The sequence below is a fragment of the Pleurodeles waltl genome, chromosome 11 (assembly GCF_031143425.1).
Source record: "Pleurodeles waltl isolate 20211129_DDA chromosome 11, aPleWal1.hap1.20221129, whole genome shotgun sequence".
NCBI lineage: Eukaryota > Metazoa > Chordata > Amphibia > Caudata > Salamandridae > Pleurodeles > Pleurodeles waltl.
Window position 1 is genome coordinate 232,268,874 of NC_090450.1, and position 20,238 is coordinate 232,289,111.

The 20,238-nt window shown below is 42.4% G+C and overlaps 1 protein-coding gene across 1 annotated transcript in view; it reads right to left on the reverse strand.

The window, feature by feature from the left end:
- Positions 1 to 20,238, reverse strand: part of FARSB (phenylalanyl-tRNA synthetase subunit beta) — a 326,792-nt gene that overhangs the window by 217,452 nt on the left and 89,102 nt on the right. The window contains exon 7 of the mRNA XM_069213466.1: positions 6,995 to 7,103. Coding sequence (XP_069069567.1) covers positions 6,995 to 7,103 — 109 coding nt within the window. The remainder of the gene's footprint in view (positions 1 to 6,994; positions 7,104 to 20,238) is intronic.

Consider the following 20,238-nt stretch of genomic DNA (forward strand, 5'->3'; position numbering starts at 1 on the left):
GGGTGGAGGAGAGTGTGTTGAATAAAAAGTCATCCTCGACCTGTTCTGAGTGGAGGCTTACATTGTGAAATTGTGCTGCTCTAGCCACCACTTGAGAATACGCAGAGCTGTCCTCTGGTGGAGATGGCTTCGTAGGGTATGCCTCCGGACTGTTATCTGACACTGGGGCGTCGTATAAGTCCCATGCGTCTTGATCTTGGTCACCCTGGCTCATGGTGGTGTGAGCTGGGGAATGTGATGGAGTTTGTGCTGGTGAGACGTTAATCACAGGTGGAGGAGAGGGTGGTGGGGTAACTTTTTTTCACCACTTTTGTTTGTGTTGTTTGTTCAGTTTGGAACTCAAATCTTCTCTTTCTTCTAATAGGGGGAAGGGTGCTTATTTTTCCTGTCCCCTGCTGTATGAAAATACGCTTTTGCGTATGGTCTACATCCGTTGAGTGTAGTTCTTCCTCAAACCTATGCTTTTGCATTTGGGAGGTTAGCGAGTGCTCTTCTGTATAAGAGCCTGAAACTGGGTCGGTTGCAGTTTGTTTTGGCACCGAAACCCTGTCTGCATCTTTTTTCGGCTCCGAGGTGACTTTTTTCTTTTTCGGGGCCGAAACCTCTCGGCGTCGATCTTCTTCGGTGCCGCTGTCTCGGCGTCGAGCCGTGTCTACACCGGTATCTCGGTGTCGATGCTTGTCTCCAGCACTTTCTCGGTCCCGAGAAGGCTGCGTGCCGGTGTCTCGACCGGAGTCGGACGATCTCGGCACTGTTTGGGCCTTTTTCGGTGCCGACGGTCGGTCACCGAATTTATGGGTCGAGCCATGGCCTGGTGGCAGTGGCGTCCCCTGGGCCTTGTAAATCTTCTTCTGAGTGGTTTTCGACGTCCTACTCACGGTTTGTGTATCGTCGAATCCTTCGGAGTCAGATTCTTGGATCGAAAAGGTTCCCTCCTCTTCTTGTTCCTCGAACTCCCGGTGGGCTGTCGGCGCGGACGCCATCTGAAGTCTTCTGGCTCGACGGTCTCGGAGAGTTTTTCGGGACCGGAACGCACGACAGGCCTCGCAGGTGTCTTCACTGTGCTCAGGTGACAGGCACAGGTTGCAGACCAAGTGTTGGTCTGTATAGGGGCATTTATTGTGGCATTTGGGACAGAAACGGAACGGGGTCCGTTCCATCGGCGTTCTTCTGCACGCGTTCGGGCCGACCAGGCCCCGACGGGGGATCGAAAAAATTACCCCGAAGGGCACCGGAGCTCTTCGATCTTAGACGCGGTGTTGAATCTAACTACGCCGACCCCGAACGCAACAATACCGACGAAAATCTTCCGAAATTAGCTATCTTTCCGTTCCGAAACTCGGAGCGACAGGAACACGTCCGAACCCGATGGCGGAAAAAAAACAATCGAAGATGGAGTCGACGCCCATGCGCAATGGAGACAAAAGGAGGAGTCACTTGGTCCCGTGACTCGAAAGACTTCTTCGAAGAAAAACAACTTGTAACACTCCGGCCCAACACCAGATGGCGAGCTATGCAAAACATGCGTATCTACAGCGACAGATGCCATCGAACATTAAATTTCAATTAACTGGAAATACATTCATTATATTAGTCACACTGGACGGAAAGCTTTGGCTTCAGTCTCTCCAAAACTTGTAAGTTCAATCAAATGTGATTTTTTTTTCCAGAATAGTGCATTCAATACAGTTCTGTGTATGCAGTATTTATATAGTGCAAAACAAGTTGAAAGCCTGCCAAGGACTCTACCGGGTGAACTGTCAACACGTGGTAGAAAGAGAAGATGGTTTATACATTGTGACTCCATCACAAGTTTTTTTTGTTTTTGTGTTTTAAATGTTGACTATTCATTGTTTTCTAAATTGGAGGTGACTTTGGGCTGTCTGGAGGGATAATGGAATATCATTCCATATTCTAGGGGCTTAGATCAGAAAGGCCTTTTTCTGTTTTTCCTCTTTTTAGAATCTCTTCTTCTTCTGTCGGACGCTGTCCTTGCTGTGGGTGTGCTGCGAGCCACTGGAGATGGCAAGCTGGTCATCCAGGAAGGCAGAGTGTTAGTTATATAGTGCAAACCTAGCCAAAGACAGCAGAGCACTGTACAGGGTAAGTGGCAAGCATAAAGTCAAGGAGTGATGGAAAAGGTAGCTGCTTTATTGATTGTTAACTCGTTGTGATAGCTTTTCATATAATGCAGCCGAGTTTGAAGATGGTGCAGGAGAGCAAGGATGACCTGTGTAGTTCCATCACAGTGTTATGACGTAGTTCTTCATGCCTTAGTTAGGTGAACTGCAGCATGTAGAATTGCCATTAAGGGGGCCAGGGTGGACTAAAGTTTCAAGATGGTTTTCCTGATACCCAGTGAAATATAGGGTATTTTCAAAAAAAGATAGGAGAGCAAATAAAACAGTTGAAAATAGCTTGATGACTATTAAAGGTATCACCCTAGTCAATGACAAACATCATAAACTATCAGAATAGAATCATATGAAGGGTGAAAGGGTTTAATTTCATGGGCCATGGCTACAGCACCCCTATCAACATACTCTGAAGCATTTAAATGTTCTGATACTAATTATTAGTATCAGCTTACATGGTTCCAGAGTGCATTTCATCTTCTAAATAAGTATGATGCAGATTAAGTTAACAGATTTGGGATACATTTCCTCTCATTTGATTTCACCTAACTGAACAAAATCTATAGAGCACATGTTTAAATGCAATTAAATAATAATGCGAGCTAGGCCTACTAACCGCTCCATTTTCTTGGGCCTGACAAGGCTGGACTATGGCCGCAAGGACCACGAGAGAGACACCAGGTCTCTATGCCTGTACCTGGTAAGTATTTTACCATCATTGATAGTTTTTTCATGTCTAAAACAGAGCCTTGACTGCGCACAATGGCAAATTGCGAGCAACAAATTTAAAAAATGAACTCTGGTATTCAAAAAGAATGAAATAGTCTTAAGCTTTGGAACACCAGTAGTGATTATCAGTGTCTACCTCGCATACTGTATAGTAAGTACCCACTAACACAGGGCCTGGTCCAGCTGGTACGTTTTAACCATTAAACTATGATAGTTGACATCTAATCTCAGTTTTATGATGGGGATAATTGCAATGTTATAAATCTCAGCAGGGCTCATAACAGACTGGCGATCCCTGGGAGCAGCAGCCCCTTCACCCCACACCCCACTTGTGGACTAGTTGGAGAAATGGAACTAGGAGACACATTTTTCCTGGATTCCCATTGGGCCAAATGTATTGCCAGGACCACTGGAACTATGCAATTGTGCGCCCGCTGCATTTTATTTCATAATTATAGATTTGCCACATAATCCATTTTCTCCTGAATAATCTGCAGGTTTTAACAATAACAATTTTTGATTCTAGTTCAAATGGTTCAAAAGTTCCTAATAATACAACAACATGTGTTGCAGCGCAGCTAGAGATCCTATGTAAACTCCAATGGTCACATTTATGTTGCTTATTGCTACATTTGGATGTTAAAATGGTACAAATTTATGGCATCCATACCCAGACAGTATTAACAAGTGCAAAAATGACAATATAGTGAGGTAATACTATCCTAAAATGTGCTGAATTATGCTGCATAATATGTTTTTTCTTGGTGCATAAGTTACTCATCTGTGCCACATAACTTGAACCTCCCAGCCACATAATTTCAGTGGCTCTGCTTACTGCTCTGCTACTCCCCCCTTGGCAAGATTGGGAGCATTTTGATTCATTGTTAGAACTGCTAGTCACCAAGATTTTCAAAAATGTATTCATATTTTCTGAGAGGAGGGAGGGGCCCAGTCATAAGTAATAGTCACCTAAATGCAGTACAGTGGTAAATATATAGTTTTTGTACCAAGCAGCAGTGTACTGCAGTCCTGGGTCTATTTAACAAACTGACTGATCCTGGGCACATAATACTCTCCCTGTGCCTCGTCTCCTGATCTGACAATACAGCAGCACTTTGAAACAGGCTTAATGAGAGAAAGAGACACCAATGCCATACTCCAGGGTTCTGTTCAGCTCAAGGTCCAGTTTAAACCACAAGCCCATAAAGAGCCAAGCTTTCATGTGGCTTCTGCCTGCCACCATCTGTCTAACCACGATATGGCATTACAGCTAGAGCTGCTGACCTTAACTGGGGAACCAAGTTTTATTCTTGGCGTCAGCTCGATATCCTGTGGTTCTGGACAAATCACTTATTCCCCTGTGCCTATACAAACAAATAAGTAATGTAACTGATGCTCACATAAAGGCCCCCAATGCTTTCAGGTTGAGTATGCGCTGTCAACATGAAAACGGAAAGCCAGATACTTATTTTGTGGCCGATTTGCACAAACTAAATCCAGAAAACCTTGATAAACTGTTGTTCCCTGCTTCAATTATGTGATCCTAGGCACTACTTTATTTCACCAAAACTCCTTTTTAGGGTTGACCCTGCGTCACATGCGCTTGCTAGATTCTTTAGTAGTTAGAAAAGGGCTCGGAGCCCCATCCATGTCATGTCAGTGTCTTTCATTGGTTCGTGGGCTTGCCTGTTAAAATCTGCTTGCTTTCATTAGTGGAAGGCATGCGTACGTCATGCCTTTTCCAGTGGTTAGCCCTTCTCGAGCGCAGCGACCAAGTACTGAAAACATGCGAGGCTCGCTGTTTTCCGTTCGGTTTGTGGACTACTTTTTATCTTTTTTCGCAGCACGATCTCGCTTGGAAGAAGTCGAGCACTTTCCATTACATCGACCCTGTTACATAGTTAACTGTACTTTTGCGGGTTACGTAGATAATTGCACTTTTGCTGATAGGTTTCACTACGAGTGAACTGTAGCAGTGCGACTGTGCTCTTTCTTTTCCATTTAATGTGGCAAGAAAAGTCCGGTTGGGAGAATACAACTGCTAAAAGCTCTAACTCGTAGAAATGCGAGACTTGTTGCATTGCAAAAGCTTGTTCTTAATTATATTGTATAAGGGCACTTTCAAATGTGAGTTCAGACTACCAGCTGTCCAAAAAATGATTATGTTCGATTTAGTAGAATATAATGTTGCTCTTTAATATTACAGAGTTTACATGACAACTGTCTTGCCTCTTTCTTTACTAATGATTTACGTTTTAATAAGTATTTCTCACTGCAGTGCTGTAATGTGACATATTAATGTCAAAGCTTTCACAGGTTAAAGAAATACACTTTTTTTAAGTGACCGACGTGATACCTCTTCTATATCCCTTGAAGGGCTGAAAGTGATAGGGTGGCCTGCCCATTAAACGTGCTAAAGGAGGCAGCGCACAAACTAGGTGAAGATGGGCATCCCGCAGTATGGTTCGCACTGAGGCAGTAGTCGTGACTGCTTCACAAAACTTCAGTTTGTCTCACCTACCTGGGCCCAGCAGTGGGGGCCCCCTCGCCTGGGCCTCGCAGCACTACACTATAGCTGTGAGGCCCTAGATCCCCCACCCCCCTTTCCCAGTAAGGAAATACACCTCACTAGTAATTGAAGGGGCCTGGAAGAAGAGGATGAGTGCCACCCTGGCTGTGGCACACTGGCAGGAGGCACCATGTCAGTGGGAAGTGTGCTGAGCCCTGGACAGCTGCCCATGCCTAGTGCCAGCCATGTCTGAGTGCTATGTAGAGAGACATCTCAGGCCCCTATATTGAATCTTAGGACCACTCGAGTGGGAAGCATACAAGCAGAGTGATATAGTGGCGACCTTTAGGGAGCTCTTGGAACAGATCTACAACTGCCCAGGTCGACTGGCACATTACTGACCTTCTGACCAGTTTCCTGATTCCACGTCTGGGGGAGGTGGCGCTCCAGGAACTGCACGCAGATCTCACAGTGTAGGAGGTGGCCCTTGCATGTCTACCAGGACATGGGGGGGGACAGGGGATGCCAGGGAGAGACAGCTTCTGGCTGAGTTATATCATGCCTTCACACTAGACCTTACGCAGTGACTGCTTGAGGTATATCTCGAGACTCTAGAGCATGGTGTTTTAGCTCCTTCCATTAGGAAGGACTGTATATCCTGTATATTGAAGCCAGGGGCAGATGCTTCTGATCCGTCTCCTACCGTTCTGCTTACAATGATTAATACAGACACAAAGGTGCTGTGTAAGGTACTTCCCCTAAGACTGTGGCAGCCATGAATCTTAGACGGTTAATGCATGTGATGCAGGAAGTGGAGGGAAGGGAAGAGGAGCTGACTTTTGCTAAGGCTTTTGAAACAGTGATTTGGCATTACCTGGTGTCTGCGCTAGAAGCAATGGGATTTGGTGTTCAGTATCGTTATGGGTGCAACTATTGTACAATGCGCCGATGGCGAGAGGGAAAGTCGGTCGGCTGTACTCTGACTCATGGGCAGTGGGTAGAGGCACGCGACAAGGCTGTCCTCTCGCACCTCTATTTTTGCACTGGTACTGTTTTCTAGGTTACTGATGTAAGATATCTTATTAGCTTGGCCGTCTGGCAGCATTCTCCTCCAGCAGACTGAAGCTCAGAATCACTGGAGGCCTGCCTCTGTGGCTAACTGGCACTCTAGAGGCCTGGTCCTATTGGCTGATGGCTATCTGGTAACATAACAGTCTGAAGGCATTGATCCTTTGGCCTTTCTGAACTCATTTCAATTTTGTAACTGGATATCTTGCTGAAATATGTAAGTTTCTTGTCATTAATAAACAGTAAAAACACTTTTCCATAAGTAAGGTTTGTTTTATTATGGCTGTTTTATGTTTCTCGCTTCAAAATCTTTTCGGGAATCCAGCACACTGAGAAAGTCACGGTTTATGGATGGTAATAAAGATCCCAAGATAAAGGAACCATTGGTTTAATCTCTGGTTCGTTTCAAGAACGTTCATTATCCAACACTCTAGTAGAGAGATGTGCAAATTGCTGTCTCCTTTAAAAGTAGTGGGAAGAAGTGCTCGACAAAACTGGCATTTAATTATTTATTAAAAAAACAAAAAATAAAGAATTGTATCACCAGTCTCACCGTTAATGATTGGAGGCATGGAGAGTACCACTCCGTTGCTGTCAAATATAACCGGATAAACTTCTTTATTCTCAATAATGTGCAAATAGTGCTTTAAATGGCTGTCAGCCTAGAAGAAAAACATAAAAAATGGGTAAATGGCATTTACACTTAAAGATACTGCTAATGTGGTTAAGTATTATTTTGTATATTTTTTTTTTAACTAACGCTGTTCTGCATGACAACTTTGTTGGTTAATAAAGTACGTGTTTCCCAATGTATAGGCTCTCCAGTTAATAAAATGCAAATGCCTTCTTTCAATATGAAGGATCACCCATAAAATACTGAAAGGATTTCTCCGGGGGTCTATTCCGTTTTGCTCACGTCAAAAGAGGAGTCTATGATTATAATCAATAAGATGACATTTCTTTATCAAAAACAAATCATCTAGGTTTGTGTCACATCTGCAATAAAAGAACACATCAACATTGCCATAAAATGTGCCATAAACCCCATAGTGGGACTACAAGCAACAGTCCAAGTCCACAGAGTTCAAGTGCGATATATCTTCAACCAACTTTTGCTCTAAATTGGAAATGTAAAAAAAAAAAAAAGTATCCCTAAATGTAAGTATTGCACATAGAACAATCCTATTATGTTTTACCAATTTACTTTTATTAATAAAAATGTTTTTTAAAAATTGCAACACACCAAAGGCAAGAGCTCCCTAGGACTTATCAAAATAGCCTGCAGCAGCAGACGCTGAAACCTAGATCGCACTGTATAACTGTTCTTAGTGTATATAAAGTATATATTTTTCAAGGCAAGCAAAATAAGTTACATTTTTCTGCACATTTACATTCAAGATAGTGCTCTGTCTACTGTTCAGTCACTGACGTTATCCCTGACATTGCAGATAATTAATTTATTTTGCAAGTATGTAGGACCCACAGCTCTCCGTTTTATTTTACTGAGAATCAATCTAAGTGCAACAGGTTATCTGCCTCAAGACTAGTTACTCATCTAAAATCACTGCTCTTCAGATTTGGGGTTTATCAAATTAAATGCTTTGAATTATTCTCTATCACCAGGCTTTACTGCTCACTATTAATGTGATCAGAACAGCGCCACAATGTACTTATTAAACATAGTACTCTTTAATGCTCATCTATCTTATTGTGTGAATAACAGTACAGTAAATAAGGCAAGAGAGCTCGGAGGTCTTCTCCCACCCGAGATCTGAAGGAAAGGGAGGAGAGAGAGCTCTGCATTCAAACGTTTGAAGATACCAACACTGATTTTAATTACTGTAGCTAAAACTAAATAGCTTTCTTTTCCATCAGTTGATTTTCCATACTTGGATTTGAACTACAGGGAGTGCAGAATTATTAGGCAAGTTGTATTTTTGAGGATTAATTTTATTATTGAACAACAACCATGTTCTCAATGAACCCAAGAAACTCATTAATATCAAAGCTGAATATTTTTGGAAGTAGTTTTTAGTTTGTTTTTAGTTTTAGCTATGTTAGGGGGATATCTGTGTGCGCAGGTGACTATTACTGTGCATAATTATTAGGCAACTTAACAAAAAACAAATATATACCCATTTCAATTATTTATTATTACCAGTGAAACCAATATAACATCTCAACATTCACAAATATACATTTCTGACATTCAAAAACAAAACAAAAACAAATCAGTGACCAATATAGCCACCTTTCTTTGCAAGGACACTAAAAAGCCTGCCATCCATGGATTCTGTCAGTGTTTTGATCTGTTCACCATCAACATTGCGTGCAGCAGCAACCACAGCCTCCCAGACACTGTTCAGAGAGGTGTACTGTTTTCCCTCCTTGTAAATCTCACATTTGATGATGGACCACAGGTTCTCAATGGGGTTCAGATCAGGTGAACAAGGAGGCCATTTCATTAGATTTCCTTCTTTTATACCCTTTCTTGCCAGCCACGCTGTGGAGTACTTGGACGCGTGTGATGGAGCATTGTCCTGCATGAAAATCATGTTTTTTCTTGAAGGATGCAGACTTCTTCCTGTACCACTGCTTGAAGAAGGTGTCTTCCAGGAACTGGCAGTAGGACTGGGAGTTGAGCTTGACTCCATCCTCAACCCGAAAAGGCCCCACAAGCTCATCTTTGATGATACCAGCCCAAACCAGTACTCCACCTCCACCTTGCTGGCGTCTGAGTCGGACTGGAGCTCTCTGCCCTTTACCAATCCAGCCACGGGCCCATCCATCTGGCCCATCAAGACTCACTCTCATTTCATCAGTCCATAAAACCTTAGAAAATCAGTCTTGAGATATTTCTTGGCCCAGTCTTGACGTTTCAGCTTGTGTGTCTTGTTCAGTGGTGGTCGTCTTTCAGCCTTTCTCACCTTGGCCAGGTCTCTGAGTATTGCACACCTTGTGCTTTTGGGCACTCCAGTGATGTTGCAGCTCTGAAATATGGCCAAACTGGTGGCATCGTGGCAGCTGCACGCTTGACTTTTCTCAGTTCATGGGCAGTTATTTTGCACCTTGGTTTTTCCACACGCTTCTTGCGACCCTGTTGACTATTTTGAATGAAACGCTTCATTGTTCGATGATCACGCTTCAGAAGCTTTGCAATTTTAAGAGTGCTGCATCCCTCTGCAAGATATCTCACTATTTTTGACTTTTCTGAGCCTGTCAAGTCCTTCTTTTGACCCATTTTGCCAAAGGAAAGGAAGTTGCCTAATAATTATGCACACCTGATATAGGGTGTTGATGTCATTAGACCACACCCCTTCTCATTACAGAGATGCACATCACCTAATATGCTTAATTGGTAGTAGGCTTTCGAGCCTATACAGCTTGGAGTAAGACAACATGCATAAAGAGGATGATGTGGTCAAAATACTCATTTGCCTAATAATTCTGCACTCCCTGTATAAAGCAGGAAAAACACTCCCTTTAATAGAGCAGGCTGTAGAGCATTATATATCACGCTCGGAGTTCAGGTCTGAACTTCATATACAGGCTTCTGAAATTTTGGTGTGGCTTGTATGTCACCACATTTGTGGAGAAATGTGGGTCAAGAATGCTACAATCATTGCCATTCTTCTGGTAGTCTACAGTCTAACCGTGTTGGAGATGTTGTCTTGCTTCGTTGTGAAGAAGAAATGTAATTCAAAATACAATGAACATGACCCCTTTTTTAATCTAAATGTTTATAAATGTTGTGCAAACACAACTAAGAAAAAACAGAGTACACATGAAGATGACCCTTTTAATATCAACACTGTTTTTTTCTGCAGTGTGCAAAGAGTATCAGAAACTGTCATTTTTAGAAGTATTTGGTCTTGGTCTAGGTAAAAGCGTGAAACATACTGTATGTGGAGTTACTGGTTAAAGGTTGTATATCAGAATATTGAAGTCACAAATAACCTGCAAAATATCAACTGCAGAATATAGACTACCACGATCAAAGTTAGCATATATAGCTAATTACAGATTTACTAGTTTTAACTAGACATATACATACCTTGAAGATACATATATACATATGTATATCCTCAAGGTTCATAGAAGTGGGTTTAAGAATAGTAAACCAATTCCTAATAATAGTAAATCTATGCCAACTGCAAAACAAGCACGGTGAAACTGAACATGTCCCTGAGTGAAGAAATGTCAGGCAAGTATCAACAAAGCCATTAGTGTGTCAAACAGAGTATGGCCAGATAAAGAGTGGGTCAGTAGTGATGAGTGTTCAGGATGCAGTGAAGGCATTTAAAGGCACAGGTGCATATTGAACCATTAATATAAGTTGTCATCATATTGATAGAAGGAAGACCAGAGCGTAAAGTGGAAAAGGCTTTGCAACCTTACCAGAAGGCTAGAGATAAAATATCAGAAGAATCAGATCTATTTATTGAGAGGCTGCAAGTATGTAGCTTGGAGGGATGAGAAGGGGTTTGACTTACTTAGAACGTTTAATAAAGGTAAAGAGAGGTACCGGTGCATTAGGAATGGATGGACAAATGTGTGAGTGGGTAGAAAAGTGTATAGAGAATGAAAAAAATGTAACTAGACATGCACACTTCATGAGTGTAGCAGCTGCTTGTCACAGTATTGTGGTAAAAAAAAAAAAAAAAAAAAAAAAAAAAAAATCGACGTGTGTGTATATATCATGATCATAATGTTGTAATATCAAAATAGCATCAAGGTAAGTGTAGAGGGCTACATTCACAAAGGTCCTCTCCCAATATTTTGAACATATACATATATATATATATATATATATATATATATATATATATATATATATATATATACATACATACATATATATATATATATATATATATATATATATATGGAAAATGTCACTTTCCCAGTGTACATCTGTTTGTGGCATGAGACGCTGCAGATTCACATGCTGTGCATTATCCTGCCATCTAGTGTTGGGCTCGGAGTGTTACAAGTTGTTTTTCTTTGAAGAAGTCTTTGAGTCACGAGACCAAGGGACTCCTCCCTTTCGGCTGCATTGCGCATGGGCGTCGACTCCATCTTAGATTGTTTTCCCCGCAGAGGTTAAGGTAGGAGTTGTGTATATAGTAAAAGTGCCCATGCAATGGAGTGAGTATGTATGTACATAATGTGTATAAAGAGTAGTATATATTTACAAATTTACAAGTTTCATCAACTTATAATGGCTACAGGCTCCTGGGGAGGCGGGAGGGTGCATGTGAATCTGCAGCGTCTCATGCCACGAACAGATGTACACTGGGTAAGTGACATTTTCCGTTCTATGGCATGTGGAGCTGCAGATACACATGCTTTGCATAGACTAGTAAGCAGTTATCTCCCCAAAAGCGGTGGCTTAGCCTGCAGGAGTTGAAGTTGTCTGAAATAATGTTCGTAATACAGCCTGTCCTACTGTGGCTTGTTGTGTTGTTAACACATCTACACAATAATGTTTTGTGAATGTATGAGGCGTAGACCATGTGGCTTCCTTACAGATTTCTGTCATAGGTATATTTCCTAGAAAGGCCATTGTGGCGCCTTTCTTCCTAGTGGAGTGCACCTTTGGCGTAATAGGCAGATCTCTTTTTGCTTTAATATAGCAGGTCTGAATACATTTCACTATCCATCTGGCAATGCCTTGTTTGGATACTGGATTTCCAGCATGAGGTTTTTGGAAGGCTACAAACAATTGTTTTGTCTTGCGAAATTGTTTTATTCTATCAATGTAATACATTAGTGCTCTCTTGATGTCTAATGTATGTAAGGCTCTTTCGGCTACTGAGTATGGTTTTGGAAAAAAGACTGGGAGTTCCACTGTTTGGTTTAGGTGGAACGGTGATATAACTTTTGGTAAGAACTTTGGATTTGTACGGATCACCACTTTATGTTTATGTATTTGTAAAAAGGGTTCTTGTATAGTGAATGCTTGTATTTCGCTTACCCTTCTAAGAGATGTGATAGCTATTAGGAAGGCTACTTTCCACATTAAGTATTGCATGTCACAAGAGCGCATGGGTTCAAATGGTGAATCCATGAGTCGTGTTAATACAATATTGAGGTTCCACGAGGGAACGAGGTTCCACGAGGGTGGTGTTCTTGGGGGTATGATTCTTTTTAAACCGTCCATAAATGCTTTGATGACTGGGATTCTAAAGAGTGATGTTGAATGTGTAATCTGCAGGTAGGCAGATATTGCTGTGAGATGTATTTTGATAGAAGAAAATGCTAGTTTTGATTTTTGTAAGTGTAATAAATAGCCTACAGTGTTTTTTGCAGAAGCATGTAGTGGTTGAATTTGATTATTATGGCAGTAATAAACAAATCTTTTCCATTTGTTTGCGTAACAATGTCTTGTAGCAGGTTTTCTAGCTTGTTTAATGATCTCCATACATTCTTGTGTAAGGTCTAAATGTCCAAATTCTAAGATTTCAGGAGCCAGATTGCTAGATTGAGCGATGCCGGATTCGGGTGTCTGATCTGTTGTTTGTGTTGAGTTAACAGATCTGGTCTGTTTGGTAGTTTGATATGAGGAACTACCGATAGATCCAGTAGTGTTGTATGCCATGGCTGACGGGCCCAGGTTGGTGCTATTAATATTAGTTTGAGTTTGTTTATTAGATAAGGAAGGAGTGGGAGAGGGGGAAAAGCGTAAGCAAATATCCCTGGCCAATTCATCCACAACGCATTGCCCTTTGACACAGGGTGTGGATACCTGGACGCAAAACTTTGGCATTTTGCGTTTTCTTTTGTTGCGAATAGGTCTATTTGTGGTGTTCCCCAGCTTCGAAAGTAAGTTTGTAGTATCTGGGGATGAATTTCCCATTCGTGTGTTTGTTGGTGATCTCAACTGAGATTGTCGGCTAACTGGTTTTGAATCCCTGGGATGTACTGTGCTATTAGGCGAATGTGATTGTGAATCGCCCAATGCCAAATCTTTTGTGCTAAGAGACACAGTTGTGATGAGTGTGTCCCTCCTTGTTTGTTTAGGTAATACATTGTTGTCATGTTGTCTGTTTTGACAAGAATGTGTTTGTGGGCTATTACCGGTTGAAATGCTTTCAATGCTAGAAACATGCTAACAGCTCTAAATGATTTATATGCAGTTGCCTTTGTTGAACGTCCCATTGTCCCTGTATACTGTGCTGGTTGAGGTGTGCTCCCCACCCTATCATGGAAGCATCTGTTGTGATCACGTATTGAGGCACTGGGTCTTGGAATCGCCGCCCTTGGTTTAAATTTATAGGATTCCACCATTGAAGCGAGGAGTGTGTTTGGCGGTCTATCAACACTAGATCTTGAAGTTGACCCTGTGCTTGTGTCCATTGTGTTGCTAGGCATTGCTGTAAGGGACGCATGTGTAGTCTTGCGTTTGGGACAATGGCTATGCATGAAGACATCATGCCTAGGAGTTTCATTACAAACCTCACTTGATAGTGTTGGTTTGGGTGCATGTTTAGTATTACATTTTGTAATGTTTGTAGCCTTTGTAGACTTGGAGTGGCAATCCCTTTTTGTGTGTTGATTGTTGCTCCTAAGTATTGTTGTATTTGACACGGTTGTAGATGTAATTTTTGGTAGTTTATAGAGAACCCTAGTTTGTGAAGGGTTTCTATGACATATTTTGTGTGTAGAAGACACTGTTGCTGACTGCTGGATTTATTAACCAATCGTCTAAGTAAGGGAATACGTGCATGTGCTGCCTCCTAATGTGAGCAGCTACTACTGCAAGGCATTTTGTGAATACCCTTGGGGCTGTTGTTATGCCGAACGGTAACACTTTGAATTGGTAATGCACGCCTTGGATTACAAACCAAGTATTTCCTGTGTGAAGGATGTATGGGTATGTGGAAATAAGCATCTTTGAGATCTAATGTTGACATGTAGTCCTGTTGTTTGAGCAAGGGAATCACGTATTGAAGTGTCACCATGTGAAAGTGATCTGATTTGATGTAAAGATTCAGTGTTCTGAGGTCTAATATGGGTCTCAGTGTTTTGTCCTTTTTTGGAATTAGGAAATACAGGGAGTAAACACCTGTTCCTTTTTGATGGTTGGGTACTAGTTCTATTGCTTCTTTTTGTAACAACGCTTGGACTTCTAGTTGTAACAGATCTAAGTGTTGTTTGGACATGTTGTGTGCTCTTGGAGGCACATCTGGTGGCAAATGTAGGAATTCTATGCAATAACCATGTTGGATAATGGCTAGGACCCACACGTCCGTAGTTATGTGTTCCCAGTTGTGGTAATAATCTGTGAGTCTCCCCCCCACTGGTGTTGTGTGGTGGGGGTTTGTGACGTTGAAGTCACTGTTTGGTTTGTGGGGTTTTTGGGCTTTGGAATTTCCCTCTTGTTTTAGGGAACCTTCCGCCTCTATATTGTCCGCGAAAACCTCCTCTCTGATATTGCCCCTGATATGTGGGTCTGACTTGTGAGGTGGAAGGCTCTGTGGTTTGGGCCCGAAACCCCCTCTAAAGTGCAGCTTCCTAAAAGTGCCTCTGCTCTGTGGGGAGTAGAGCGCGCCCATGGCTTTGGCCGTGTCCGTGTCTTTCTTCAGTTTTATTATCGTTGTATCCACCTCCGGCCCAAACAATTGTTGTTCGTTGAAAGGCATATTCAGCACAGCCTGCTGGATTTCTGGCTTAAATCCGAGGTCTGTAGCCACGCGTGTCTCCGAATGGTTACAGTCGTGTTTACTGTCCTGGCCGCCCTGTCTGCGGAGTCCATAGCCGACCTTATTTGGTTGTTGGACATAGTTTGGCCCTCCTCGACAACCTGTTGGGCACGTTTCTGGAACTCTTTGGGAAGGTGTTGAATGAGATGTTGCATTTCATCCCAATGTGCCCTGTCGTATCTTGCCAGTAGAGCTTGAGAATTGGCAATTCGCCATTGATTGGCTGCCTGCGCTGCCACCCTCTTGCCTGCTGCATCGAATTTCCGACTTTATTTGTCGGGCGGAAGTTTGTGAGTTTGCCCTTTTCCGGGCTGCTCCTACCACCACCAAATCAGGAGTTAACTGTTGTGTGATGAACAAAGGGTCAGTAGGGGGAGGCTTATATTTCTTCTCCACCCTAGGCATGATGGCTCTGCCTTTGACTGGGTCCTGAAACACCTGTTTGCCGTGTTTTAACTTGCCTGGCAGCATTGGCAAGCTTTGGTATTGGCTGTGCGTAGATGACAGGGTGTTGAACAAGAAGTCATCTTCTATGGTGGTGTTTTTTCTTTTGCTTTTCACTGCATTTCCGCATCTTGGAATGCGAGCTTCCGCTTCATCTTTATTGGAGGAAGAGTTCTGATTTTCCCCGTGTCTTTTTGTATATGGAGCCTCCTCTGGGTATGGTCTGGCTCTCCTATGCCCAGTTCTTGTTCAAATCTGTGACCTTGCATTTGTGAGGAAAGGCCTTGTTCCTCTGTATAGGAGCTTTGCTTCGGCTCCGAGGCTGCATGTTTCGGCACCAAAATCTTTGACAGTCTTTTTTGGCTCTGAGGAAACCTTTTTGACTTTTGGGGTGCCGAACTCTCGGTGCCGAGTCTGATCGGAGCCGGTATCTCGGTGCCGAGTCTGTTAGGAGCCGGTATCTCGACCGGAGTCGGATGTCTTCAGCTGCTGGGAGGCCTTTTTCGGTGCTGATGTTTGGTCACTGTGTTTTCGGGTTAAGCCATGGCCTGTTGGCGGTGGCGCCCCCTTGGCCTTTATTATTTTCGAGTGAGTTTTTTCCAGGGCTGGTTTACTCACGGTTTGCTGCGTCTTCGGCTGCTCACTCTCTGACTCGTCCGAGTCCGAATCTCGAATGGAGAATCTCTCCTCTTCTTCGACGTCGGTGTGACCGGCCGGTGTCAACGCCATCTGAAGTCTTCGAGCTCTTCGATCCCGCAGTGTTTTCTTGGATCAAAATGCCCGACAGGCCTCGCAAGTATCCTCTTTCTGTTAGGGGGACAAACACAGATTACAGACCAAGTGTTGGTCTGTATAAGCATACTTTGCGTGGCAGTTGGGGCAGAAGCGGACGGGGGTCCGGTCCATGAGGTTTGATGATGGACGCGGTTGGGCCGACCAGGCCCCGCCGAGGATTGGAAGCCCCGAAGGGCCGCCGGAGCTCTTCTTTCTTCGGTGTCGATGTGCTAGCACTAACCCGGTACCGAGCGCCAACAATACTGTTGAATTTTCCGATGGATAACTATCTTTTCCGAACCGAAATACGGAGCGAAGAGGAAGACGTCCGAACCCGATGGCGGAAAGAAAACAATCTAAGATGGAGTCGACGTCCATGTGCAATGGAGCCGAAAGGGAGGAGTCCCTTGGTCTCGTGACTCGAAAAGACTTCTTCGAAGAAAAACAACTTGTAACACTCCGAGCCCAACACTAGATGGCAGGATAATGCACAGCATGTGTATCTGCAGCTACACATGCCATCGAACATATACATATACCTATATATATCTCATCTCCATCTCTCTCTCTCAGCAACACAGGGTATATGACCTATATAGGACTCTCTCTCTCTCTGACAGCGACATAGGGTATATGACATATATAGGACCAACTTGAAAAATGCACACGAAAAATGGAGCACCACCACTGTACATGGACGGGGACAAGGCGTGATGCCTCTTAGCACGACTGATACGATCAGAGACTGAAATACACCCCATTTTGGAGGTAAGAGACCAGCAGGGCAAAGCACTGCACAAGTAGCAGGCAATTAATAGCACCTTTGCATCCCATTTGCGGGAGGTGTATAGGGAGACCCCAAGCAAAACCATATTTTGCTCGTTGTGCACATGCTTGTTGGAACTGCCGCTGCCACGACCCTCTCCTATCAGGGGCCCCCACTGAATGAACAGTAACTGCTTAACGCAGTGACTTGGTCGAGAACCGCTAAGGTGCCGGGAGGGTGACAGGCTCCCTGCAGCATTTTACAAACTCTTTTCAGACAGTCTGGTTGATAAATTATTACCAGTCTATACTAAGACCCTGGAGAGAGGCCACCTCCGGGATTCTAGGACAATTCATAATTATAATGATACCAAAACCTTGGACAGAACCCATGGAGATGAACTCCTACCTACTACTCTACATGTTAAATGACGATCAGAAGATCTCGACAACCCAAAAAAGACACTGAGAAGGCTTACTGTGACAACATGACATATAGTGATAAGCTGGTTGAGTCCCCGACGGCCGAGGCCTGGAAAAGAGACTTAATCGAGTCAGCATAGGCGGAAAAGACACAAATGAGAAGAATGCACAGAGATGCAAAGGCGGCAGAGGCCCTGCTAGCCTGGGGAGCAAAAACTCAAGCATGACTTTAGCCCCCTGGGCAGACCCGGTCCGAACTAGTGGCCTTAAAAGAAACAATAAGTGCACCTGAGCATGAGTGAACAACTACATTCACAATGCTCCCTGTTGACAGCAGAATTGTAAACAGTAGTAAAAACCCTTGCTGAGCAATAAGGTGATTGAACGGAAGCCAAGTGGGGTTGAGAGGGTGGGATGGATATCTTATACCGTTTAGTACAATTGTGTTTATACTGTTTATACTTTGTAATATCTGTATGTTTCTTTTTCGGGGATATTTACGACACTCTCAAGTTGATATGTGGCAGATATGAAAGACCATCATTCCGCCTACTAGAGATCTGTTACATGTGAATCTGCACTATTGTTACACCAGTGTATGATACCAATATATATCCACATTTGTTGTTCAGGGATGCATCAAAAATTACACTGCACGTGTCGTATAATGTGTTTCGAAATGCCAATAAAGAAATATATAAAAAGGCAAGGGTAGATTTAGGATTATTAAACATACAAGAATAAATACAGCACTGCTGTTTCACAAAAAGTGCAGCTGAAATATAGATATGCAGCTATATCATGATAATAATATTGGTCCAATATTGCGTCACAGCTGATTTACTATAATTAATTTCGCAGTGACAAATGTTTGGAGCGAATATTGGCACAGTATAACTGTGGTGTTTAGCCCACAATATTTTGGCACAACACCAGTGTAGCTACTGCAAAGAACAGGTGTGAGAAACTTAAGAAGTCCAGTGTAAGAGTTGACTGCCCGTTGAGCATTTTCAATATATTTTTTATTAATCATTTGCTGAAATTGGAAACACTTAAGTTTACCAGTGAGCACCTTTCTGTTAACACCACTCAAGAAGTTGTTTATAAGTAACTGAACTGCTGAGAGCTAAAGAAATTATTATTATTATTTATTTGTTTTTAAATCCGCAGAGGTGGAACAGTTATTTTGCAGAATGAGATAAGGCACAGAAGAACATGTTGAGCAAATTAACAATCGTTAGCGGGACAAAACAAACTGTCATTGTTCAAAAGAAAAAAAATTAAAGAACTCCGAATAAGAGATGTTAACTGCCCACAGATTTACTGTTAATAAAGTGATATGCTCGTCATCATTCTTATTGTAAGATTGTTTAGCAAGCTAAATACATTGTGGGTGGACTGAAAGGTTCAGAAATTCATGGCTGTGAATGTGGAATAAAAGAGTAGGTTATTTTAAAGAGAGATTCTAATAGCGAAAACAAATGTCAAGTAGGAACGACATATCTTTTAAAGGTGAAGTTACAAAGGAGGAACCAAACAGGTCCGGTTCAGTTTAATTCATGCAGAAATGTGACAAAAGGGACTGGAAATACGATTATCTTGGAGATTAGGCAGAGATAAAATACTTCCAAATTGATGTAAAATAATGAGTGGAGGAGTAGTGGAATCACATTTAAAGAAGACACAGGAATGGAAGTGACTGAGGTTAAGGAGGATGACTATCAAGACGATATTTCAAATGCAATAGGTCTCGCATATTTAGAACAAGTTCATTGTCATCTTTTGATAACAGTGCCCACGAGTAAAAAGAAAAGAAAATATGAGTGGAAAGTGAGAAAAGACTTCTTGGCAAAATAAATGAAAGTTAGCTTAAAAAAATAAAGTTTAAAGTTTTGCAATGTTGTTTGTCCTGGTGGGCACGTTGTTGACAGTTACAAGCCTTCTTTTTGCTGGGCACTAGGAGTTAAAAAGAACAAATAGTACCTCGATCACGTCGGGAGCAGCGGACAGGCACTAATTAAAAAAGAGTGCCACGCAAACCAACAAATGGTGAGTGACAGGTGGGTTCTAAGCCCTTTACTGAACACAGCAGTCTTGCTAGCGAGACGCAGGCTCAAACCCAAGAAAGCAGGAAAAACGCAGAACAATAGAGAAAAAGAGGATATAGCTAGTTAGATAGGATAACACATGGCTGTTTAATCATGTGATTTTGTGTTTTAAGAATCATGCAAGGGGATGTTCCTGTGGAAAAAGAATTAGTAGTTATCTTAAGAACTTTGCAACAGCATAGTTTTAGGTTCTGTAATTCACTAGGGCTATGAGTATGTGTGGAGTGTAAATGCCTGATGCAATAGTTTGGTGCCGTTTTAAGGAAAGGGATATAATGGAGAGAAGCTAGGCTACACATAATGCGAGTCAGCTTCGCCTCACTGACAATTTGTTCAGGTTGTCTTTTCACATATGTTGGTGAATAAAAAACTGCTCCGAAGTCTATATTTAATATCTAAAAACAAGTAAATAATTTCCTTGTTAGGATCACACCTCCAGATTCTGAATTCTTGGGATTAAGGCTTGCACAGATGGGCAAAGGGTTCTCAGCACTCTGTGACAAACAGCAATCAAAATTCGGGGTCTAAGTTAAAAGCGTTGGCCTTTTACAACAAGTGTTCCTAGTTATTTTTGTAAA